General features: G+C 36.9%; 4 protein-coding genes across 8 annotated transcripts; 1 reads left to right on the top strand and 3 right to left on the bottom strand.

The window, feature by feature from the left end:
* Nucleotides 1-6,158: 6,158 nt before the first annotated feature.
* LOC117157581 (uncharacterized) lies at nucleotides 6,159-16,142 on the bottom strand. Of its 2 annotated transcripts, none has more exons than XM_033335724.2 (3): nucleotides 15,985-16,142; nucleotides 7,600-8,961; nucleotides 6,159-6,968 (listed from the first exon to the last, which is right to left on the bottom strand). In XM_033335724.2, coding segments are annotated over exons 1-3 (1,620 nt in total). In that variant the 5' UTR covers nucleotides 15,987-16,142; the 3' UTR covers nucleotides 6,159-6,712. The 2 variants fall into 2 exon arrangements, with proteins under 2 accessions (XP_033191615.1, XP_033191614.1); XM_033335723.2 differs by lacking the exon at nucleotides 15,985-16,142 and adding an exon at nucleotides 9,716-9,854.
* On the top strand, nucleotides 9,909-15,932 carry LOC117157577 (uncharacterized). 2 transcript variants are annotated; one of them, XM_033335719.2, is made up of 8 exons: nucleotides 9,909-10,082; nucleotides 12,302-12,548; nucleotides 12,821-13,108; nucleotides 13,624-13,943; nucleotides 14,029-14,272; nucleotides 14,619-14,820; nucleotides 14,885-15,173; nucleotides 15,241-15,932. In XM_033335719.2, the coding sequence occupies exons 1-8, from the start codon at nucleotides 9,909-9,911 to the stop codon at nucleotides 15,400-15,402; spliced, it is 1,926 nt and encodes a 641-aa protein (XP_033191610.2). In that variant the 3' UTR covers nucleotides 15,403-15,932. The 2 variants fall into 2 exon arrangements, with proteins under 2 accessions (XP_033191610.2, XP_033191609.2); XM_033335718.2 differs by having other exon boundaries at nucleotides 14,544-14,820.
* A 1,021-nt stretch (nucleotides 16,143-17,163) lies between the features above and the next one.
* Nucleotides 17,164-21,034, bottom strand: LOC117157585 (uncharacterized). Of its 3 annotated transcripts, none has more exons than XM_076619064.1 (4): nucleotides 21,005-21,034; nucleotides 19,807-19,910; nucleotides 18,888-19,730; nucleotides 17,164-18,252 (listed from the first exon to the last, which is right to left on the bottom strand). In XM_076619064.1, exons 3-4 carry the CDS (start codon nucleotides 19,718-19,720, stop codon nucleotides 18,030-18,032), a joined length of 1,056 nt encoding a protein of 351 aa, XP_076475179.1. In that variant the 5' UTR covers nucleotides 19,721-19,730; nucleotides 19,807-19,910; nucleotides 21,005-21,034; the 3' UTR covers nucleotides 17,164-18,029. The 3 variants fall into 3 exon arrangements, with proteins under 3 accessions (XP_076475179.1, XP_076475178.1, XP_076475177.1); XM_076619063.1 differs by lacking the exon at nucleotides 21,005-21,034 and adding an exon at nucleotides 20,716-20,882; XM_076619062.1 differs by lacking the exon at nucleotides 21,005-21,034 and adding an exon at nucleotides 20,535-20,708.
* Nucleotides 21,035-21,432: 398 nt separating this feature from the next.
* Nucleotides 21,433-26,629, bottom strand: LOC117157575 (jmjC domain-containing histone demethylation protein 1). Its single transcript, XM_033335707.2, has 7 exons — nucleotides 26,376-26,629; nucleotides 26,014-26,293; nucleotides 25,250-25,937; nucleotides 24,848-25,172; nucleotides 24,464-24,761; nucleotides 24,076-24,371; nucleotides 21,433-24,001 (listed from the first exon to the last, which is right to left on the bottom strand). The coding sequence occupies exons 1-7, from the start codon at nucleotides 26,424-26,426 to the stop codon at nucleotides 22,988-22,990; spliced, it is 2,952 nt and encodes a 983-aa protein (XP_033191598.2). The 5' UTR covers nucleotides 26,427-26,629; the 3' UTR covers nucleotides 21,433-22,987.
* Nucleotides 26,630-26,763: the final 134 nt, after the last annotated feature.

Genomic DNA, 26,763 nt, shown 5'->3' with positions numbered 1-26,763 from the left:
TTCATCCTATCGGATAATTCGGTTAGCGCGGACGACAAGCCTTTATTTGAAAATTGAAAAGAGTCTCGAAATCGCGGGTCACCGTCCTTCATCCTTAATTATAGCTTTCTGTTAAGGAAGATGTTACAAGCGAGGTATCGTTAGATGCGACAATGAATCACTATCGATGCATCGATTAATCATAATCTCTGCAATTAATGTCCCTTATACTCGCAAGGTGTAATTACGATCTCGGCGTGTACGCAGGAAAAATTGAACTTTTGTTTCTGGCCATTAGCGGTGTCTTCTATAAAACAAAAACGGGAAAGCTGTGTCGTCGCGTGGGAGCGCGACCATCGAGCAGCTTGAAACGTCGTTAACATCGTCCTCGGACTCGTTGGCTGGAAAATAATCGCGATCCGAGGCTACAAACGCCGCCGATATTTCGAATAATAACGAACAGAAGAAAGAGGGAAAAAAATCGTTTCGTTCGAATTGGAAAAAGACCATCGACCAAATCCGTCCAACCGCGAACTATTTCGCGAAAATCACGTTGCGTGCATTTCCATTCCGTTCCGTCCTCAAAGACACGCTTTAATTACTATGGCACGGACACCGTGAGAAAACCATTTCGCGGCTAATAAATAAAAAGAATCGCTTTCTTCCTCCGTTGCTTTTTTTTCCTGTAGCAATGTCAAAGCATTGGCATCAAAGTGGATTAAAAGGCCGAAATGCTAACTTCTCTGAATCGTTTAAAAGCAACGAAAGAACGTTTGATATCGGAAAATGGTCGGCCGGAAGAACAAAGAACGATCACTTTTACGTTTCACGTTTTACATCGAAATTCGATCGTTGCGAGTTGGCACTCGCCGGCGAATACGTTGTATCAAAATTTCAAGCAAATTTTCGAGAATTTTCTCCGTGTAAACTGCGTGATTCTCGTTCAGGTAGGTTTTAGTTCCAGTTTCGCGGTCAAAAGGGATACGATCAACGTTCAAGGCCGGCGCGAAACTTTACGATAACGAAGGGAATAGATTTTCCGCGGAACTCGACGCGCGTACAAAGTTTCTCCAGGAAGATTTATCATCCAGCGTCGGTCTTGGCAACGGTTCGCCAACTTCCTAACGAAATTGCTTCGTTGTTACGATATCGTAGAAAAAATGTACCTGCGCGTCGCGGATCAAGGAAACTGCGTCGCTGCTGTACGCCACCATCCAGGGTGATACATTGTGCGAATAACGAGAACGAGTAACGCGCGAACGCGTTCAAAGGCACAGCCCGTGTTCGGTTGTCGTTTTCTATCGAATTCGTCGGATTCATTTATCGTATTCAATTATCGGATCGGTAACGCGATTAAAATCGCGCCGAATACTAGGAGCCGCGTAAACACCCATTATAATATATTATTTTATTTAACGGTTATTTAATACCAGGCCAAATAATCGCGATTTATTGTTCGCATTTCGGCCAAGTTTCATAGAGCGTATAATGAACTTTCCGGGCAGAAACATCGAATGGACAAAAATTTACATAATACCAACGGTGTTCACTTCGTTTCGTCGCGAATAATCAAATCAATTTTCCCCCATCGTGCGTACCACCCGCCGGGGAATGAGGGACAACGATCAAAGTGAAAGAGGTAAAGAGAGGAGAAAAGAAAAAATTAACGCATCGTCGACTTGCATGCTCGAACAACTTTGTACATACTAACGTTTCGTTACACTCTTCCGCGAGTTCTTCGACTGGCTTGAATAACCCAGGACGCGTGCAAATTGAGTTTAAAGTGGCCAAAATTGCGACCAAAATTTTACTCGGACGCACCGGACGATTATGCCACAATTTACTCTTAATCTCTTCTCTTCTTCCCCCTTCTCCTCTGTCTTTTTTTCTCTCTGTCCGCGAATCGATACTTAATTGCACGCGAACGGTGTTCCCATTCGGTCGGCGTTTCTCGGAAGCATTAAAGTTAGCGGAACTTCTAAAAAGGACAAGGAAACGAGAGAAATTACGATCAGCCGATCGTACGATCGTAAAGGAACGAACGTCGCGGAAGAGACACCAAGGGTGCGAAACGCACACAAACTGCAAGTGTTAGAAGTCGAACCGGCTCGCTCTCGCAAGGCTAATCTGTCGACGACAGAAAATTTTCCCCGATGATTAAGCGCTTGTCAGACATATGCTGTCTTCATTGCTTCCCTTTATGGGGAGCCACGTGGTCCGTGTATGCGTTTCCGTGAAACCCAGCAACCCCTCACACTCCGTTATTGGTCGACTAATTTGTCGCTAGCGTAACTTTAGCTGGCCCTTTAAAGCGTGTCTTTTTTTCTCCTTCCATCTACTTGGCACCACTCTTTTTCTGTCCTTCTTCTGTCCTTCTTCTTATTCTCCTTCTCTTCTTTCTTTTCTTGTCTTTTCTTTTTTTCTTTATCATGTATAAGCGACAACCCGTGACGAGCGTAATTTCCGTGTAACCGTGATACCCAATAACCTTATCGCGATTTGAACTAATCGGTCTTAGGACAGGATCTTATCGATGCCCCGTTTTTTCAGCGACCAACGACCTAATGAAATTCATAGGACAATTGAAACTTACCGAGATTATTAGTGTTGCGACGAGCGATCTTTACTAAAATTAACGTCAAAATTGAAGTTTAACGATTTGAAACTAATTGTAAGAAGAAAGATGAAAGTGGTGTCTCAAAGGGAACTATTTCGAGCGCCGTGGCTTTTATTTGGAAGAAGCAAGGAATTGGAAAGCATTAAAATTGCTTTTGCCCCCGAACGAATTTATTTCTTCTTTTCTTTTACCAAACTTTTGAATTATGAAATTACAAGACAAGAATCGCCATCTTTCCCGTAACCCTCGCAATTTTTTCAGCCTTTCGAAATATCAAAAAACGCAGTCGTTCGGACAGTCGACCGGATTGTTACGACATTCTGGCATCAAGAAGACAAGTGACGGACGAAGACAAAAAACAATAGTGGAAGGAGAACGAGAAAGAAGAAGCAGACGGAGAAAGAAGTGGTGGACGAAAAGATGGTGGAGGTTGAGGAGAAGAGGGGAAGACGAAGAAGAAGGAGAAGAAGAAGAAGAAGAAGAAGCAGAAGACGGGCGTGTGGCGTGCGTTCGTCGTACGGGACGTGTTATTAGCCGGCACCCTCTTTCACGTTGCCCCATCTCCTCGAGCATCGCTCGTCTCATCTCCTTTTTTCTCTGATTTCCTATGCGGGGGCTAGAAACGCGTTTAATTAACATAGCTGGCGTGGCTGCATCCCTCTTCTCTTGGGTGCCGAGCAGACAGTCAGCTTTCACGGGCCATTGCACGCACGATACCACGTATTACGAACTATATTTCTTTCTCTCTCTCTCTCTCTCTCTCTCGTTCGCCCGCTCGCCCTCTCTCTCTCTCTCTCTCTCTCTCCCGCTTCCTCTATGTCTTTTGCTTTGAGTTTACCATGGTCCCGGATGTACAGTGTGGGTGTGATTTAAATGTTAACACGAAAATTCGAGATCGATGGCCCGCTGAAAAATACAACGCGGATGCATCTTGTACGGTCGTTAAGGATACATGGCTACATGATAAGTAGTTTGTTAGACTTGGACCATTTTGCCCGCGGATCGAACAATGATTTATCCTTTTGAGAGTTACATTATTTTTCGTATTGGTATAAGCGAGTTTTTTTTTTTTTTTAGTGTAATTCAGTAGGATAATATTATGCAAGGTGGAGACAGCAAGTATTTGCATATACCTACCCCTATTTTCCAATAGGGCGCTTTTTTATCAGGTTCTATATTTTAGTTTCATGGTATCACATTTTTGTTGTTACATGAAAGTATTGCTAAATGATACGAAACTTAATACACTTGGACTTAATTAATCAATACGTAAATGTCATAATGGATATAATGATGTGCGAATCACTTTCTGTAGCTACTCTAATTGAATTCTTTGATCTACACAGTTTACATTTAATTATATTCCGAATACCTAACGCCATTAATTGTTTTATTGTAACCGAAAATGGAAAAAAGACCATCGATGCCCTTATGATACCGTTCTTATATGCGTAAACAGGCGATTTAAAGAAACCTTATTACAAGAAAGAGTACGTTAACCTATTAAATAGAAACTTGCATAATCACAAACTTCAAAGTTATTGAATCAATAAATTATAGTCATTAGATCGACTATAGGTCTTGCAAATGTACTAAATGTGGAGTAATTTATTTAGAAAAATGGATATGAACGATATGTAGAAAAATGGAAGCACATCGAATTTGAGACTAGAGTTATAACAGGTTAAGTTCTTTAACTACTCGTGACTTGTAGTTTGTTATTTCTAATACTTCTAAAGGGAGACTTCCCATCAAATATTTTTCCAAATGAATAAATATAAATATTTCTATGAAATGTCCATTTAAATGATTTAAATTACAAATTTTTCCTCAGTTTCGGAATAATTTAAAAAAGTAGAACCGACGTTAACGTAATAACGCTTAAACAACACTGTATATGCAAACACATTTGCCGTGGAATACTCGGAAGGTGAATGCGCAGGCGTGTCTGCGCGCAAAGTGCCATGTGGCGCTCGGTCCGCGGAGGATATAATGCACGCCTACCACAGAAATGCTCTTTTTGACGGATCGGCCGACTAATTTGGTCGTTGTCACGGGGTATGCCTGACGATTAATGGCGACCACCTAGCTTATGCTACCGCGAATTCCTTGGAAATTCTTTCGTGCCTTCGTTCAGACGAAAAAAAAGTTGCCCTTAATTAACAGATCCGAATGGAAACAATAATAAAGTACTAAGGTCGCTATCCTCGATTTGTTGTCACAACTTGTAACTAAACACATGTGATAATGAAAAAAACAGATTCTATTGGAATTCGCGGTACTGTAAACGTTTGTTGATATACATATACGCATATACGTATAGTATTCGCGACGCACGTGCGATACTTTCTCACTTTTCGAAAGCATATTTCCTATTACGAACGATAGCATGATTTGTATATTTTTCAGGTTATACGTCGTTTATCATTAAGGGAATAGAAATTCACGTATTATATGTTTGATATAGTTATATGATAATATATACTCATCTGGAGCATGTAGCACTAAATGTATTATACAATCAAACTTTTTTGTGACGACAAATTGTCATAATAGTAACAAAATCTAGCATATGATACATTTTTTATTACATGTTACAGGCAGAAAATTATGTAATTCTTTATAAAATATGTATAAGCAAAGTTTGTACTTAACTAACTGAAGACTGAAGAATCGCCGAAAGCATGTGAAGTATACAAGGATGAGTGCCTCTGCGTGGACAAACACGTTCTCATTGTGGTTTTGGTGATTGATGCACTAATTATCACTTAAACACGTCTTGACAGTATCAATAATTACAAATAAACGCGACTTTATAACGGCGAACACGAGTGCTGCGCGCTATTTTCGTGAGTCGACTGCCAACCTCGCCATGCCATCTTGCGTACCAAACAGAAAATGATTTCAAATTTTATCGGCGTGCAATCTTTCGCGGCAAATTTGAAATTCGCCACATTACATCGTATTAGTGGTAAAGCGACTTTTACAGAAGGAGGCTAGTCGACAAAAGAGACAAATTGATCAGTCCTAAATTTTCAGTATTATAAGGCAATAAAAATAACTTGATAAGGTATAAAAATAAAAATATATATAATATTCTTTTTTCATTGTCATTAGCATAATTTTACTATTTTTTAATATGTAGTATACCTACTTACTTATAAGTACATATTTTAACGTTACATAATTATCACATATAAAATTCAATACAGTAATTAGTATTAGATTGAAATAAGCGAAATAGTTACCAGTTAACTAGGAACTTTGGACATTACTTTCAACTTTTATCATAACAAAAAAGAACACTTTAGAACGAAGAAACAAGATGTAATAAAATAAATATATGTTAATATGTTCGTCGCACTAAATGCTCATAAATGCGATGCCTTTTGTAATGATATTTGAAAATGATTAGCAGACATGACTAATTGGTTTCTTGGGAGCCAATTGACTAGTCGACTAGTTGGCCAAAACCCTAGTCGATACATTTCTACTTTATATATATACATATAGATAGTAAAATTTAGATTTTTCAAATTATAAACATAGAAAAAATGCGCCGTTACTTCCAAGTTCATTTTATTTCCAAGACAATAATGCAATGTACAGTAATGTCATTAGTAAAATATCGTCATAAACATTTGTGAATAATAAATTGGAATTGACGGTAAAGGGTAGTAGATAATAACAATATTGTAATACTGCCAACATAAAAGCGATTAGAGATAATAGAAATGATAAAATTGAAATAAAAATCCAGTAATTAAATATGTAACTGTTACAAGTAATGGTTCTATACCGTCCAATTTTACAATCATTTAAAATATTGAAAAATATACAAAATGATTAGGCACAATTTCAATATATGTAATACTTTTTTTAACGAAACAGGAATTTAATAAGAATATAATCAGTCTTCAATAACGTTTAACAGTTACAAACTGTTAAACATATCTCTTTCCTTTTTATCTTATTTTTTTGTATTTTTATTTTTTTACCTATAGTTCACTATAATTGAATAAGTTCTCTAAATTTTCTTCAAGTATATCCAACAGTATCCGTCACCGTGGGCAGAAAATCATGAACTACGAGTAAATGTAAAATATGATTTATGGTCTAATTTAAGGAACTGGAGACCGATTTCATTTTAGCCGCGTTAACAGCTGCAGCTAGTTTAGGCGCCTCTTGTAGAGCAGAATCGTTCGTTACGATCTGGTACGATTGTGCGATTTTTTCTTTCTCATGAATTGCTAGGCGCTGCCATTCTTTTTCCAATTTGTCCATCAAATTTTCCCTTCGCACCAGAGCCTCCTTGATCACGGATTGTTCATCTTCGTGCACCCATTTCTTCCACATGGCTTTTGCATCTTCACTAAAATAATATATACAAAAACAAAGATTATTAAAGATTACTAGAAAATTACAATAAAATAATTCTAGTACTTTTCATCATCCTTATGATCCAGGATTACTTATAACTCGACTTCCCAATTCTTTTTTATTATGTTTTCACTCATCTATCCTTGTACCATTCGCGTCTTTATCGTTAGAGACTCCATCGTAGACCACCTATTTGCGATCTATCGAGGACCGAACGTAAGGCGTACAGGATGACGAACGCCTTGGCACGTATTTACGAAACACTCGATGCGTGTAAGCGGTTGGTGCACATCAAGAGATAAAGAGTGAGGGAGAGAGACATGAGTGAGTCACGGCTTTCGGTTGCAACATCGACGAATCTCGACTAATTCGAGAGGTGCTATTCGTCGTCCTAGACCCTTAACATCGTTCACGGTCACATACCGATATTGTAACAAATCTGGTCATCAGATGAACATTAAAGGAACTTACAATACATTTGCAGATAAGTATTTTCGAGTTCTATTCGTACATATATAATTTTATGTATATTATAGTCGAATAATCTCGTTCGTCACCAACGGTCATGAAATAACATTTCCAACAATCAAATGAATCTATTATTGTAATTTGTTAAAATTTACCTGTACATTGTTGAATCCGTACAGACTTTTTCTCGTTGAAGAAGTTCCGCTTCCCTCTTATCGATGTTGACGAATCCCCATTTTCTCGATTCTTCGTCCAAATCGAGGTTTTCCGTATGATACATCCTCTTTTCGCGAATTAGTTCCAGCCTATTCTTCATATCCCTCAGCCGCAAAGCCTCGTCCCAACACTGCTTGTTGCACGCGTGCGTCTCTCTCTTCTTGATGTCCTCGATCTTGGATTTCAGCTCCTTGTGAGTCAAGTAAAGGAACATCTGCCTCGAGAGATTCTTGTCCTCGGGAATCATTCGCAACCAGGGCATGGTTTTCTCAACTTCGAACTGTCGAGTATCCCTCTTTTCTGTGTTTTGATCTCTGTCGTTATTGTATTTGTTTATCGAGCTTTCTACCTCACATGTATCCACACTATCTTGATCGATTTTTTGATTGGAAATATCATCCTGTTCAGCGAGATTCTTGGATTGTTCATCTTTCGGGCTGACTGGACTACTTCCGCTTATTGTGTCGTTTTTAGAATCGTTTTGTTTGTTATCTAGTTCTGTGGCGGACTCTTTATCATCTACACGAGGAGGAATTTCTCTATTTGGCGAAGCAGAAGCCGGAGACGGACTACTTGGGTGGTCGTCAGGTTCGTTAGTTCTCATGTTAGTATTTTCTAAACTTCTATGAGCATAACGGGCCGAGTATTTGGAAACAGGTCTGCCAGGTTCATGGTACGAATATCCTGGATACGGAGGATAGCGCAAAGGTTCTGGTTCTGTTTGTACAATTTCTTGCTCGTGAGAGGTCTTATTGCTATCTTCGGTCATTTTCGAGCCTCTACGACGAAAATTTTGATCGATTGGACGGACAACGTTTATCGAATCTCTGTAAGCACGAGAATATTGAAGATTGGTACCTCTGAGAGTGTCCCACCCCGTATTGGTCGATTCTTTGGGACAGACGAAGTAAGATTGATATCTTCGACAAGTTCTAGGTAGATACAGACTCTGTTCTGCGCGTTTCTCTCGTAATTTTTGCCTCAAAGCCTCTAACGACGTTTCTTCCTCGCGGCTTTTTACTCTTTTTCGTTCCTCCAATTCTCTTCTGTACGTCTCATCCTCCTCCTTCAACAAATTTCTCAATTTGTTCCTTCTGACATGTAACCTTTCCGCTTTTTTAGCCTTCTCGAGCTCACCTTTGGGGTCTAAATTCCTATAATTCCAAGAATCGTAGTGCTTGGCGATTCGGCACTCTCGTTCGAAGTATCTCGCGATTTGCTGGTAATAATCGTGCTTGAGCAACGCCTGGTTGTGTTTCTGCGCAGCTAGCTGGTATTGCCTCTCTCGATATCGTCCCACCCTTTAAACACGAGACAAGCTTCTGTTGATGATCTCTTGACAATATTTCGAATCTGATTGGAAAAAAACAAGATTTAATCAATCATCGAATAGAGCGATGGCAACGATGGTTTATTGATAAAATTGGTGCAGTAATTTCGTTTTATCGATGATACGATATTTTATAAAAAATAATTACATATCGTCTTTATTATCCGATTATTATATCATCGACGCGCAAAGTGCCAAAGCGTTAGTAGGTCGAACAGATTCATCGAACGATGTTCATCTCGTGAACGTCCGCGATGATCGATCCGACCTTCGTGTCGATCGGCACACGGATGCATCGTAAACAGACGTGGGATACGTCGTAGGATCAAGCGAAGAGGCGTTTCAACCGAGAGAGTCACCGAAAACATCCTAGAAGAAGAGGACCGTCTTCTATTTCGAGCTTGCGTCTTTCTGTGACGTCACGTCGACGAAAATATCACGCGGTTAGGGAGGTGCAGTCGTGGCCCTGATGTGTGGTCCAGGTCTCAATCTTTCCCAGACTCCCAAAAATTCTCAACCACTTCGCTCTTCGGTAATTCCTCTTGTCGACGTTGGCGAGGATCAATCGTTCGTAGATCTAAAAGGGATCCTAATTCGGTCGCGAGATCTCTTCGCTTAGGTCCAACGGGACCAGTGAACCGCGAGGACAATCCGGAAGATTTCCCGAGTGTAAAACGTCTCGAGGAAAGTGGGTCGTGGCTCTCCCACGTAAAACCGATCCCCACCTTTTCATTTCGTCGTCCAGGAGTCCGTCAGTGGCGCATCGTACACGTCCTCGAGAGGATCCTCGTCATTACGCACGCCCAGAGCCGATACACAGATCCCCGTGCCTCTTTGTCTAATTCCATCGACAGGTGGAAGTCGATAGGAAAGTCGAAGCTAAGACGAGAAGAGAACCCTGTGACAGAATAAAGAAGAATGCCTGGTGCCGGTGGTCAACCACCACCGCAGAGGACCACCTTCAGGCCACCTTGGGTCAAAGATGGTCCGTCACCTTTACCTATGCCTACTGCACCCTGGACCCTCAATTCCAGAAGAGATTCGAAATCAAAAGTCGAGGAACCACCTCCGTTTACCCAAGTTACGTTAAAAGTGAGTCTTTCTTTTCTCAATTTACTTTGTCATCTTTGTCAACTTTTAACACGCGATAAAATGGATTATACGAACGATACGAAAGAATTATTCGCAAAAGCCAATTTCAATTTACGTCAAACAAATTACACGTCCACCGGTTGAATTTGCTTTTTTTGTCTGGTTTCGGGATCGTCAGGGCGCTAGCTCATTGTCTGATCAAATACGGACTTATGCTACTAGAAACGACGAAGAATCAGGCCCGCCTTGTGCAGTCTTTTTCCATTCAGATATTAGGTTTCAAAGTCACCAGGCTTGACTATTAATAACATGCGTGGGTGTCGAGTAACAAGTTCTCGCGTATAGTCGTTTCGACAAGTAGAAATTTACAAGGGCGTTGCATCTGAATTATACAACGTAGTGCGATTATTATTAGAAATATGAAATTACGCTTGGAAAAACAGCGAGCAGCTAATTTGTGGAAATATTTACGATTCGTTGTATGCGCTTGTGTACGTGTGTAAATCAACTACGCCGCCTATGCCGATCATCCGAGTTATCGTACTTTTGTTTATTTGCATTTTTCGTCGTGCGACGATTCGAAAACGCGTACTTTTGATATTTTGGCAATGGGCCACGCGAAACGACCACGAACACGAATGGATCCTCGATCGTGCGAAAACGCGAGAAACGTGATGTTCGAAGTTCCAAAGACACGTGGAAACGTCATGATCATTCGCGTCACGCTATTGTTTACAACTGTCGCGAGTAGTTAGATCATCGACGAGTTCGATTGCAATTTACGAAATCCGCCATCACTTTCGCTACATCTCGATATTTCAGCGCATAAAGCGCATACGAAATTTTCTATCGAACAGTTAAGTTGAAAATTTTCCAACAAATACGAAATTCAGAAATTCCAAAAATATCGCTCTATTCATTCTCCTATGAATAATCCAATTAACATAATACAAAAATAAACTGTTTTCTATAAATATTCTGTTTGCGCTAGAATTTCTTTAATCGCAAACGTTTCATACGATAAGGAAGTTTTTAATCCCATGATTGGTAATACGATCGAGCTTCTCGGATGATAGAAACCTATCGATTCGTTTTAAAGTTTGAATTATGCAAATGGATTATCGGATTTTAATATAATTAAACGGAGATTTATTAGAATCGTGAAGCTGTTCGTACATCTGCCTACATGAGACATCAAAGGGATTGAATTAATTTGATTTTCTCGATACAAGCACGATCAGACAGAGAAGGCTAGCCTTACGGGTCCTCGCATATAAGCCTCTGGGTCACGATTATTTAAAGAACACGCGTTTCTATTTCAACTGTCTTGCCAGCTGCGTCTTCCGCCAGTTTCTTAACGAGTTTATATTACGGTTTTGCGTAAATATACCGATAAGTTGTGCTGGATTTGCAAATTCTACTGTAAAGATCTGGACGTTTCTGTGTTCCGATAATCATCCCAATTTTCGCACCCACGCTTCAATTTTCTTTCATAAAGCGATAGGATCAACAAAGAAGTAGTACGTTCTTTTCAAAAAGAAGAAACAGTACAATATCAGGAAAAATAATGATCGAAGTTTCTAGATTGAAAAGGAGCGCGGAGCAAGTGCGAATTAGATTATTTAAAGACGACCGAACGAACATCGATACTTGCCAAGAGAATTCTCGAGACTTTCTTTCTTTAGGAACGAAGGATACTAGGTGGGGGAGTACGGTCTTTTTCTTTTTATCTATTTTCCAATACGACAATCTTTCGCGGCACGCACGACGTACTATCATTTTCTTCCTTTTACCACGCGTCATAATCAACGAGTCCTGCGAGTAATCGCCAACAGGCTGATCTGAGATACAAAACTGCTGCGAACATAAATATTCGTCGATCGTAAACAGTAAAGTGATTGTAACCGAAAAACCGAGTACGCGACGACTGGCGATTGGCATGTAAATATTACTAGTACGATAAACGTAATATTTAGGCTCCTGGCGAAAAACGTCTCAAGTAGATGAAAATAGAATAAACGCGAAAGAAGTGGAAAGCATATTTTTAAAACGTATAAAGACACTACGAAGTACTGTTCGTTAGGGATAAGAAAATACTTTAACAAAATACTTTATAGAAGAGGGAAAAATTCCTAGTGAAAATCTTGATAAAAGGTGATATATCGATAAAATGGTAAGAAATTCAAAGGAGAGAAATAAAACTGTTTATTGGTTTATAGAGTGTATCGAAACCAGAAGCGAAGCCCTCGGCGGAAACACAGCCACGTAAACAGAGCAAGATCACAATAATCCCGTCACAGCCTAAAAGCGAGAAGAATACGAGCAGTCAACCGGCACCGACGAAGCTTCGCGAGAATGGACGACAAGAGCCAAATTCGAGGCCACAGCTCGAACGACAGGTTCGAATCGAGAGGTCCCGATCTCGAGGTGACACGATACCTCTCTCCAAGAGTGAGAGCACTACAGGTAACGGCATGAACCCCTCCGTAAAGACAAAGCTTAACCACAAACCATAAACATTCGTAATATTATCATAAACGTTACAAAATTATCAGATCTATTCTAATCGATACCTTTTATGTTGCGCCAACGCGACAGTTATATATCATGTTAAACGCAACAAACGTTTTCAACTAATTTAACTTTCTTCGCGGTAATGATCATGTATGAAACGTAAAAGGCACAAAAATTTGCGATACCATTCGGTCAGGATAAAAATAAAATTTTCGTATAAATAGGAGCGCCGACATTATCAAAAAGCTCGTCGAGGGCAGCGATCCCGCCACCACCACCCCCAAGACCTCCGCCACCACCTCCGAGTAGAACGATCTTGAAAGATCTTCCGCCACTAAACGACACGCAACAACAACAACTGGAAATGTTGAAACAGAGACCACGGAAACGTCCTGACTGGGCAAGCATGATGAAAGAAGTGGAAAGCGGAAAACCTTTGAGACACGTGAAGTGCAATGACAGAAGTGCGCCCTTGATCGAAAGGGTGAACAAGGTTACAGCTGATCCAGCAGGTGATCGTCGATCGAACTTCGATTCTACTCAGATTTCCCTTGGGTGATACTTTTCGGAACGAACAACCGATTTCACCGTGTTTGTCGATTAGTCGCTAGTAGAAAACCCTTTTGTTTTGTTACGCACCCCTCGAACCCTCTTTTTATCCTTGTGAATGTCGATCTAAAAGGGGCTCGTACGAGTATAATTAATTAAATTGTTAATAAGCTTTCATTCGATCAGCTTTTGTTTCTGAACTGTGATATGACCTGTTTGTAGTACACACAGTAGCTATTGTTCTGATCCCGTTCTCCTAGAAGAGAACCCCTCTCGTCTGTAGTTTAATAATATTATTATCGTTGAATTAACTGTTGTCTTCGTGTTTAGTGGGTTTTTATCGACATACCCTCTTTTTCCTATTTCCTTTATCCCCTAAATGAACTCTAAGGTTGGAATCATAGAGATTGTCTCTGAATTGTATTTATTATAAACGGTGGATGTGTGTCAGTTGTACTGATAGAGTGTTTCTAACTAGGGAAGGCACACTTTGTGTTCGAATCTGAAAAATCGAACATGCATAACCAATTGCTGAAGCAGATTCAGGAAGGTGTAAAATTAAAGAGAGTACAGACCAACGATCGATCGAGACCAATGCTACAGGGCTTGAGGAAATTCCGAAGGCAGCTGACGATAGAGGAGCAAATGCAAAAGTCTGAAGAACCCACGGATGACACTATTTCGGATGACATGGACGACATTGATGCCGTAAGGGATGACTTACAAAGTACTAAACAAATGCTTGCGCTTGAACTTAGAAATAAGGAGGCATTAGAAAAGGAGAACAAAAAATTACAAGTACGTTTCTTAAAGTATTGTTAAGTCAGAGTATCGTCGGAAAAAACGGCGACAATCTGTTGATTTTCCTTGATGTTTCCTACAGGCAAGGATTTTAAATCTTGAAGCCGAAGTCGACCATGCAAAATCTCAGAAAAGCGTGCAAGAACAAAGGAAGTACGACGAGCAAATTACAGAATCATTGAAAAGGGACGCTCAGCAAGCAAGAGAAGATGCTGAGAAATTTGAGAAAGAATATGCGATTGTCTCGGGCGAAAGAGACAAACTAAAAAATGAATTGGAGGAAATAAGAAGGATGTATGCTGCTTTAGAAAGACGAATGAAAGCTGGTACAAGCCAATGAATATTTACAGCTACTTAACTTACTTAACTTAGACTGGGCTACTTAACTTTCATTTCTACTTAAGATCATTCGCACATATTATATACGTAATACTAAAAAATCATGATCTTAGAAATATTTTAACAACATGCATAACAAAAACTTTTAATGAAAAACTAAATATCTGATCTGACTTGTTATTAGTTTTTCATTAATAGTACTAAACCTGCTTACGCTTATACTAATTTTGCTTCTTTATTAAACGCTTTGCAAATTAGAGCAAGAGTTTGAGCCTGTACCAATAATTGAGCTAGCAGATGATGGCCACGAAGCAGCTTGGTACAATGTTTCAGGAATGGCACTGGCTGGTTGTCCAAGTGCAAAAGATGTAGCAAAAATAGCTTCTCAAAAAAGTATAGATAAAAAAGAACCGAGTGAAAGTGAAGAAGAGGAAGAAGAAAGTTCAGAGGAAGAAGATGACAGAGATCCAAGGGCAGCAGAGAAACGGTTACAAAGAGAGATCAAACTTTTGATAACCAAGATTAAAAATTTCAAGTGAGTAATAATATATTAAAGTTTAATATATAATAAAGAAACTAATGTCAATTTTATCAAATAGGGACAAAGCTGTTAATGCCAGAAAAGAAAGACACGCGTTAAAAGATCAAATTAAACAGCAACAACAATTGTTGAAAGAAGAAAGGAAAAAGTATAAACATCTTCAGGAAGAAGTTGATAAAATGGCAAAGTTAATATCAGAAAGTGATGACGATAAGGATGAAGATGAAGAGGAAGAGGAAGAAGAAGAAACAGAATCAGAAGAATCAGAATCTGAAGAATCTGAAGACGAAGAAACTGAAACAGAAGATGAAGATCAATCTCTGGAAGGTCAACGAAATACATTACAGGTAATACAAACTGTTATACGATAACATGTTACATAAGAATCTTTTAATTGTATATATATTTTAACAGAAACAAGCCAAGAAACACGAAGGACGTTTAGCTGCATTAAGAAAAGGTAATTATCTGCTCAAAGCACAAGTCGACAGGCTGAAAGATGAATTAGTAAAACAACGGGAAGATAGTTTCACTCTCCAAGAAGATCTTGACTCTGTGTTAGCAGAGTTAGGTTAAGTTAATGTAAAAAAACATTTCTATGAATGATTATGAACAATTGTATACATACACATATAAATATTACATCTGAAAATATAGAAAATATTATGTCTGAAAAACCAGACGCAACTAATACACGCACACTCACCTAGCGCCTAGCGTCTTTTGTAGAAAATTACACAAATAGATTTTTGTTCAATCGACTGCAGAGCATAGAGCTACTATTTTGTGGTACCGGTTATTAAACGCATTAATTTGTTTTCTTTAGTATTTGTGGTAAATATCTTATGTACGCGTAACGATACTTACGCTGTACTTAATGACGTAACGGTCTAGAGATAAAACATTAAACCGTATTTATTGATCGAAACAAAAGACGCAACGTCAAGGATATCATGTAATGTAAGTTTTCTATACAACACATCTATACACATCTATCGTAAAATTTTTCGCGAACGCCGAAAATGTTTATATGAGATTACAAATATTGCTTTTTTTGCTATTTTGTTGTTAAATATTTTTTAATAAAGACGATTATTATTCGATCATCAAGTTTCTATACAGGTTATTTACAAATTAAAAAATCAATACAACACTTACATGCTTGCACTTGAAATCAATCAACGAGCAGGTTATTTCCAGAATATACAAGCTATATTTTTTCAACGATGATATTTGATTTAGAATACACAATAACATAAATCACCACGTTTATTACGACTTCAACGAAACTGCAAATACGCATTAACGTGGTTTGAAAAGAACGCTTACCTACATCTAACATGAAGTCGGATAAAATCCCTAGTGATTCTTCTTACACTGGCGTCGCAAACATTTCACTTGCATATAGTTTACATTACGAGCGTATAGTCATCGTCGTTAACAAATATATAAAATTTTTATTGAACGGTATTTTCTCTTTTATATTTTTCTGTTACATCGACATTTCAGCTGATATAATTAGGAAAGGAATGCGAAATGCAAAAAATAAATGCCGGGTATATGAGCGGAGATGATAGCGGCATTTTTAAAATTCAAAATTATATTTGAAATATCAGAATATCACTATTGTTTTCCATATATATATTTACAGTAGTGTTATAGTTTTAGAACATTATTTGTATCTTAAATGGTCCTAAAACCTGTTCCATTTATAAAAATTTTACTTGTCATAAACAATCTGACAATACTGAGTATAGTGAAACTGAATATACCGAAGCTAATTTGAAAAAAATACGCTGAACTTTAATCACGGGTAGATCGTGTTCTTTAGGAGAGCTTTTCACAGAGATGATACAAACAATGTGAGATACTTTAATTATACAGCTAGAGTTAATTTGAAAGTATTAAATTATTACAGGTAATTAAATTCTTATTGCTCGGTACTGTTATCACTCTTAAATTACGTACATAATATGCACGCTAACAAAGTAAAACGGGAAAGTAAATTTATTAAAAAAAAAAAAAAAGAAGAAAGAAATCACGTATGTACATTCGTTTACATACAAACATTCGGCATTACGTTTGACTTAACTTAGGTCAAAAATTAATATATTTTATAATTAGGGTATGAGTTTACATGGTCCGCAAACTGCTTTACTTTTGCAACTTTTAAATGAATTAGTAATCTTCACGTTGGATACCCATCCAAACACAATAGAAATAAATATACCTCTTCTTTTGTAACAATATATCGACGAATGATGGCGTCCGTATACTAATCTGCTGAGTCTTTCATAAGACTATAAATGTTAATATTTGTTTTTTTATCCACATCTGTACTTTTTAATCCATATTTTATTTCCATCCATATTACATATTATACATATATTTACATATAGACTTGCAAAATAAATACTAAACGTTCGCATTTTCAGCAATACGACAATAAAATCTTTCATATCAATGCAAATGTTGCATTTCGACTTCATAGAATACTGAATATTAAGCGAGTAATGATTTTCTTGGTTGGCAAGGTCAGTAGAACCTAATATTTCGTTTTTATACAATTTTAGTATTAGGAATGTTAACCACTGATATATTTCGACGTATTTTGGATTCAAGTAGTGTAAGTTTCTATTAGTCACCTATGTTTTTTTTTAGAATCTGCATTACTTATTTAATATCCTGTATTCGTGAACATTTTTTCCAAGGCACTAATATAACATTCAGTAATCTCATTAGTAAAATATCGTTATTTACATCTGTGAAAAAATAGTTGGAATTGACTGTAAAGTGTAATAGGTAAAAACAATAACGTGATATTGCCAACACAGTGACTACAATGCTAAAACGGAAATAAAAACCCATTAATTACATTTGTAACTTTTACAAGTAAGTAATGGTTCTATAGCGTCTAATTTTGCAAACAATCATTTAATATATTAAAAAATGCACGAAATTATTAGGAACATTTTCACTATATGTAATACTTTCAACAGTTATAAACTGTTAAACATATCTCTTTCCTTTTTGTCTTATTTTTTTGTATTTTTATTTTTTTATCTATAGTTTATTATAATTAAAATATTCTCTAAATTTTCTTCAAATACATCCAACAGTATCTGACACTGTAGGCAGAAAATCATGAACTATGAGTAAAAACTATTTATGGTCTAACTCAACAAACTGGGAACCGTTTCATTCTAGCCGTTAACGGTTGCAGCTAGTTTAGGCAGCTCTAGCAGAGTAGAATCATTCATTACAATGTGGTACGAATGTGCGATCTTTTCTTTCTCATGAATTGCTAGGCGCTGCCATTTTTCTTCCAATCTGTTCATCAAATCTTCCCTTCGCATTAAAGCGTCCTTGATTGTAGATTGTTCATCTTCGTCCACCCATTTCTTCCACATGGCTTTTGCATCGTCACTAAAATAATATATACAAAAACAAAGATTATTAAAGATTAATAGAAAATTACAATAAAATAATTCTAATATTTTTCATCATTCTTATGATCCAGGATTACTTATAACTCGACTTCCCAATTCTTTTTTATTATGTTTTCATTCATCTATCCTTGTACCATTCGCGTCTTTATCGTTAGAGACTCCATCGTAGACCACCTATTTGCGATCTATTGAGGGTCGAATGTACGGCGTATGAGATGACGAACGCCTTGGTACGTATTTACGAAACACTCGACGAATGTAAGCGGTTAGTGTACATCGAGAGATAAAGAGAGAGTGAGAGAAAGAGACGCGAATGAGACACGGCTTTCGGTTACAACTTTGACGAATTTCGACGAATTCGAGAGATGCTATTTGTCGTCTTAGACCCTTAACATCGTTCACGGTCACATACCGATATTGTACCAGATCTGATCATCAGATGAACATTAAAAGAACTTACATTACATTTGCAGGTAAGTATTTTCGAGTTCTATTCGTACATATATAATTTTATGTATATTATAGTCGAATCATCTCGTTCGTCACCAACGGTCATGAAATAACATTTCCAACAATCAAATGAAACTACTATTGTAATTTGATAAAATTTACCTGTACATTGTTGAATCCGTACAGACTTTTTCTCGTTGAAGAAGTTCCGCTTCCCTCTTATCGATGTTGTCGAATCCACACCTTCTCGATTCTTCGTCCAAATCGATGTTCTCCGTATGATACATCCTCTTTTCGCGAATTAGTTCCAGCCTGTTCTTCATGTCCCTCAACCGTAGAGCCTCGTCCCAACAGTGCTTGTTGCACGCCTGCGTCTCTTTCTTCTGGATGTCCTCGATCTTCGATTTTAGTTCCGTGTGGGTCAAGTAAAGGAACATCTGCCTCGAGAGATTCTTGTCCTCGGGAATCATTCGCAACCAGGGCATGGTTTTCTCAACTTCGAACTCCTGAGTATCCTTCTTTTCTGTGTTTTGATCTCTGTCGTTATTATATTTGTTTATCGAGCTTTCTATCTCATATGTATCCACACTATCTTGATCAATGTTTTGATTGGAAATATCATCCTGTTCAGCGAGATTCTTGGGTTGTTCATCTTTCGGGCTGAGTGGACTACTTGCGCTTAATGTGTCGTTTTTAAAATCGTTTTCCACGATATCTAGTTCTGTTGCGGTCTCTTTATCATCTACACGAGGAGGAGCTTCTTTATTTGGCGAACCAGAATCAGCAGACGAACTATTTGATGGATTGTCGTCAGATTCGTTAGTTCTCATGTTAGTATTTTCTAAACTTTGATGAGCATAACGAGCCGAATACTTGGAAACAGGCCTTCCAGGTTCGTGGTACGAATATCCTGGATACGGAGGATAGCGCAGGGGTTTCGGTTCCTTTTGCGCAATTTCTTCTTCCTGAGGGATCTTATCGCTATTTTCGCTCATTTTTAAGCCTCTACGATGAAAATTTTAGTCACTTGAACGAACATTTATCGAATCTCCGTAAGCACGAAAGTACTGAGGATTAGTACCTCTAAGAGTGTCCCAGCTTGTACTGATTGACTCTCTCGATATCGTCCCAACTTTTAAGCACGAGACAAGCTTCTGTTGATGATCTCTTGACAATATTTCGAATCTGATTAGAAAAAAACAAAATTTAATCAATCATCGGATACGAAATATCAAATTAAACAGCAACAAAAATTGTTGAAAGAAGAAAAGAAGTATAAACATCCTCAGAAAGAAGTTGATAAAATGGCAATGTTAATATCAGAAAGTGAAGATGACGATAAGAATGAAGAGGAAGAAGAGGAAGAAAAAGAAACGGAATCAGAAGAATCAGAATCTAAGGAATCTGAAAATGAAGATGAATTTCTAGAAAGTCAACGAAATACTTTACAGGTGATACAAATTGTTATACGACGTGTCAAATAAGAATCTCTTAATTGTACATATATTTTGACACAAACAAGCCCCTCCGCCCCCCCCCAAAAAAAACGCGGAGAACGTTTAGTTGCAATTGTGCCCCTTAAAGCACAAGTCGACAGATTGAAAGATGATTTAGTAAGACAACGGGGAAATAGTCTCACTCTCCGGGAAGATCTTGACTACGTGTTAGCAGAGTTAAGTTAATGTAAAAAAAAGCATGTCTAAGAATGATTATGAATAATTGTATACATACACATATAATTATTACATCTGAAAATATAGAAAATATTATGTTTGAAAAACCAAAAGCAACTATTATACGCATACTCACTTATCGCCTAACGTTTTTTGTAGAAAATTATACAAATACAATTTTTGTTCAATCAACTGCAAAGTACAGAGCTATTATGTTGTTGTACTGATTATTAAACGCACCGATTATTATAAAACGCGATAATTTATTTTCTTTAGTATCTATGGCAAATATCTTATGTACGCGTGACGATACTTACGCTGTCCTTACTCGAAATGGTGTAACGGACCGGAGATAAAATATCAAACCGTATCTATTGATCGAAACAAAAGACGCAATGCCTGTGGCGCATGTCATGTAATGTGTGTTCTATATAACACATCTATACACATCTATCGTAATGTTTCCCATGAACGCCGGAAATGTTTATATGAGATTACGAATATTGCTCTTTTGCTATTTTGTTGTTAAATATTTTTTAATAAAGACGATTATTACACGATCATCAAGTTTCTATACAGTTTCTAAAAAATGATTACAATGCTTACATGCTTGCACTTGAAATCAATCAACGAGCAGGTTATTTCCAGAATGTACAAGCTATATTTTTTCAACGATGATATTTTATTTAGAGTACACAATAACATAAATCACTACGTTTATTACAGCTTCAACGAAACTGCAACTACGCATTAACGTAGTTTGAAAAGAACGTTTACCTACATCTAACATGACGTATGATAAAATCCCTAGTGATGTTTCTTACACTGGCGTCGCAAACATTTCACTTGCATATAGTTTACATTACAGGCGTATAGTCATCGTCGTTAACAAATATATCAAATTTTTGTTTCATAATTATATGTTTATTGAACAATATCTTTTTTTCCTATTTTTCTGTTTCATCGACATTTCTGCTAATACAATTAGAAAAGGAATGTAAAATGCCGAAAATAAATGAGCAGAGATGATAGCGGTATTTTTAAAATTCAAAATTATATTTGAAAAATCAGAATATCACTATTGTTTTCCAATGGGTTACATATTCTATGTATATATACAGTAGTGTTATAGTTTTAGAACATTATTTGTATCTTAAATGGTCCTAAAACCTGTTCCATTTATAAAAATTTTACTCGTCATAAACAATCTGACAATAACGAGTATAGTGAAACTAATTACACCGAAGCTAAATTAAAAAAAATATGCTGAATTTTAATCACGGATAGATCGTGTTCTTTAGGAGAGCTTTTCACAGAGATGATACAAACAATGTGAGATACTTTAATTATACAGCTAGAGTTAGTTTGAAAGTGCAGGTAATTAAATTCTTATTGCTCGGTATTATTATCACTCTTAAGTTACGTACATAATATGCACGTTAACAAAATAAAACGAGAAAGTAAATTTATTAAAAAAAAAAAAAAAAAGAAATCACGTATGTACATTCGTTTACATAAAAACATTCGACATTACATTTAACATAACTTGGGTCGAAAATTAAAACATTTGTGTAATATACATGTTTCTCAGCATAACGTTAATTATATATCTAATATGAAATAGTATAATCAAATACGTTTCATTGCGCGATTTCGGTTTTATAATTAGGGTATGAGTTTATATGGTCAACAAACTGCCTTACGACTTATTTTGCGACTTTTGAATGAATTAGTAATCTTCATGTTGGACACCTATCCCAAACACAGCAGAAATAAATATACCTCTTCTTTTGTAGCAATATATCGGAGAATGATAGCGTTGGTGTATTAATCTGCTGAGTTTTTCATAAGACTATGAATGTTAATATGTTTTTTACCCGCGTTTGTATTTTTACATCCACATAGAATTACAAAATAAATACTGAACGTTCGCATTTTCAGCAATACGACAGTAAAAATTTCCATATCGATGTAAGTATTATATTTCGATTTTATAGAATACTGAATATTAAGCGAGTAATGATTTTCTTGATTGGCAAGGTTAGTAGAACCTAACATTTCGCTTTTATACAATTTTAATATTAGGAATGCTAACCATTGCTATATTTTGACTATTGTAGATTCAACTAGTGTAGGTTTGTATTAGTCACTTATAAATATTTTTTTTAGAATCTGCATTACTTATTTAATATCCTGTATTCGTGAAAATATTTCTGAAGAATGCACAGAGCTATCCAGGCATAAAGGAAGACAGCATCTACCATAATAAAAAGCAGAACATAAAAACTATTTTGGTCATTTTAAATCATATATAAGCAGTAGTTTCCCTTTTTCTTCTTCGCCCAGATTGCACGGTGACATCGATAAAACTGAACATTATCAAATAGAAATCCTATACTAGTCAGGTCCATTCTCTTATATTATGAAGATGTGATATAGTGTTAATGGGTTTTTGTGATAATAAATAATTATTAATTGAAATCCAGTACTAAGTTCATTGCCATTTCTTATGGTTTTACACGGTAACGAAATTGCACTTGCCGAAAGTCTTCGTAACAGTTTAAAAAAAGGAAAAAAAAATACATGTTTTCATGTAACTTTAACTTCTGCTTTAAATTTCTTTTCTTCTACTAATTTAACATCAGTTACATGCAAATTATGAATACTTTTTGCAGCAAACTTAATTACAGATTGAGTTGAGACTTGAGTAGTGTGTCTAAGATCTAAACGTTTAAGCACTTTACATCTCGCCAAATGATCTAATGTTGCTTCCGTAAGTAATCTACAGTTTGCCAAATTCAATGATGCCAGGTTCGTCACTGCTTGCGCTGGTGGAGTTGCTAATTGAGCTACACCAGCATCAGTAACTCTACCACAAGAAGAAAGATCTAATGTCTCCAGATAGGGTAAATGTTGAACTATATATCTCAAAGCTACATCAGTTATATCACATCCAGCCAAAGATAAATTTTTAAGATGTTTTAGTCTTGAAGTTTTATCGATTAGACCAGGCCTCGAATCTGTAGGTGGACTGAGCATTTCTCTCAAACTCGAATCATTTAGTCCAGATACATGACTTAGATCTAAGGTAACAAGTGGTGGACAAGTGCATGTTCTTAAAGCACAGACTCCAGTCCACGTACAACCTTGTAAAGATAATGTTCTGAGCTGTGGTAATCTACTTAATAGCCAAGCTAATTGTCTTTTAGTAACATTCGTCCAGTCAAGGGACAGATTTTCCGGTTGGCGGCGTATTATACCAGTTAAGTGTAAAGCTGTTAGATGGGAATGAGACATATCCAATTTTCTCCACAAACTAGGATCTATACTATATCTGGCCCATGTACGGCAAACCAAGGCACAATTCGCCAGGTCCTTTATATTTAAAAATCTAAAAATAGCAAGTAATGCTGTCTTGTCATATGCTAAAGATTGTCCATTAAAATCGGGCCCTGGTCTTTGAACAGGCGGAAGTGGAACAGGCCTAACCACCACGTGGGGCCTCTTCAATGACTTACTACTTGAACCAGTTAATTGTACAGCTAATTGTGTACGCAAAGCTGTTCGCTGTTCACCCTCAGCCGGTTCTCTGTCATTCCATGCCTGGAATTTTTTGTATAGAAACCATGAATAATTTCGTATTCTTAGACCGTTTCAGATTCCATTTGGGGACTTACATCGCTGGGATCGGGTCTTGAACGTTTACTTGGTGTGGTAGCCCTTTCAGAATCTGTTGTGGGTGCTGATGAAGCTGCACTAGATACGGAAAGTTTTCGAGCACGAGCCTTAGGTTGTCGTGGTCTACAATCTAGATTTCGACCGCTTTCACAACACTCGGGACATTCCCAACTGTTCGGTAAATCGTCGCTGACGGTTATGGTTTGTGGATCCAATCCTATACATTCAGGATGTACAATGTCGAAGCATATCGAGCATTCTACTAAACTTGACGGAGCTGTAGGTGTTGGCTTTCCTGTATCGAAGATTAAAAATGAAGTATCTCTACTTATTACCTTAACAATAGATTGATAACTCATTGAAAGAAATAAAGAAATAAATAAGTACCCATTAACGGTGCAGGCGGTTGACCCCAACCATCTAATCGACAAACTTTACAAGCTGCGGTAACTGGTAGCATAGGCCTCAAACATTGCCTCATTAAACACGTTTGCTTGGCACGACCACTTCCACCAAATTTTACCATATCTTGACAGTACATACATTCTCCACAATCAGTTCTTGTACATGCTTCGCACTTCTTACATCTAGTACGCCTACGTCGCGGAAAAGCTCTTTCAGACTTTTCTTGCGAGTGATGTCTCTGAATCTTTGTAAAACTTTTCTTAGTTATCCTCAAGCGTTCCTATTATACCAGTAATGCCATAAGATATGTGTAAATATGATGTAAGAAATAAACATTATTAATCAAATTTAACATTTTATACATACTCTTTCAGCAATTGTCAAAGGAGGTGGAGGTGGTAAAACAGGATTCCCTGTTACAGCTGCTTCTGGATTATCATGTCTATGTTGTTCTACTAGACATCGAACATCATGAATTAAGGCAACCGGATCGCGAATTAGCTCAGGCACATTCTTCTTCGTGGAAGGTAGTGAATGTAGATACATAACTATTGCTTTTAAACCATGCAATTCAAATGGTGTTAAATGTACATGTTGGTGGTGTTGTGGTACTGAATGTTGACGTTGTGATTCAGAAATATCCAAGTGACTTCTGCCTAGAAGAACATGAACATATCTCTCCAAAACATACCTGTAATAAATAACAAAAAATTGCTGTATAGATAATATAATAGATTTCTTTTGAATCTCTTAAATAGTTCATCATACCATAACATTTCGGTGAAAAATGGATATCTGAATTTTTGTGGCACTTTTGTATGTTCTTCTACTTGTGCAACTTTTAATTGTTTTTCAATACCAAAACTGTGTAAAAAGTTTCCACCAAATACTAAAGAATCTTGAGGGGTATATACAGCATGAATCCAACCAGTTGGAATAAACAAAGTCATGCCAGCTGTTAAAGTTATCCTACCACATCTCTCTACCATGTCTCCAAAGAATACATCAGATTGTTTACCACTTAATACCCATTCTTGGTAAAGAGTCAAATTCTTTTCAGTAGGAGGAATAAGCCAAAATATTTTACCACCTCTTAAAATGTGATACCAAACACTGGTTCCACCAAAATCAACATGAAAGTCTGTATAACAACCCTTTACAGACATGAGACAATACTTTTGCACTTTTGGATACATCATATCTTCCAACAGATTTGTAGATTCCACTTGTGCTTCTTTTAGGTGTCTTGGCCATACAACATCTACCCAATCAACCTGTCGCACTATTTCAGGTGATTGTACATAATTTTCTAACTTGGTATGACTGAACTCTAATGAAATTACATTTAACAGTCGCTCTTTGTTGGGATCTTCATAATACTTCTGCCATTCTTTCATTGTCATATCTTCATTCTTCTGTGTATTAACATCCATTACATCCAATATCCTTTTTGAACCTGACAAACATTAACAATGAATATTTTTTAATAATCTGGATATTAAATAAAATATGTTTAATTAAATTAAACATACCAACACAAGTCCTGACATCATTCACAGTAAAGTTTGTACTGGGGACTCTTAATCCCAATCCAGATTTATCCCTAAAGAGCAATGGTATGCTCAGACCATGCTTTTGCAGGTATGCTAAATTGAATTCAGAACCTGCCATTTCACGGAATAACCCGGTGAAATTGTTAAGGTTGTATCTTTCACACTCGATTTTTTCATCGAGTTGGAAAGTCCTACGACCCTCAATTTCCTCATCGCCTAGGGTCCAGTCGTCTGTATATAACTTTCGAGTTCTTTCTCGCTACAATAAAATTCATGACAAATATGATTTTTTTACAATTGGAATTAATGTTAAATTAAAAAGTTATGCTAGGTTTGTTTACCAATTGACGCCTTTTTGGCAGAGAAGTAGAGTCATCGGCCATTGCAGACATGCTGTCAGAAACGTATCACCGAAATCTCATCGAATATTCAATGTATATTGTCCTTTGAAGGTCAAACTAGTTCCTTTAATATTATATAAACACAATCTCGTTTATTATTTACATGTCACGCACAATAGTCTAATGTTAACATCGAACTTTTCTTTGATTTTACTTTCCCAGTAAAATGAGGTCCCCATTTTGTTGCCGGCCAATGCTACCAATAAGAGCCATAAAGAATCTCACATCATTTCATATAATGTTATGTTACATCTAGTTATATATAAATTTAAAAAATACTTCCTTATTTTTACATAGTATTATAAGACATAAAGGTATATATTTTTTA

Source organism: Bombus vancouverensis, chromosome 6 (assembly GCF_051014615.1).
Source record: "Bombus vancouverensis nearcticus chromosome 6, iyBomVanc1_principal, whole genome shotgun sequence".
Taxonomy (NCBI): Eukaryota; Metazoa; Arthropoda; class Insecta; order Hymenoptera; family Apidae; genus Bombus; species Bombus vancouverensis.
This window is presented reverse-complemented; position numbering and strand designations above follow the sequence as displayed.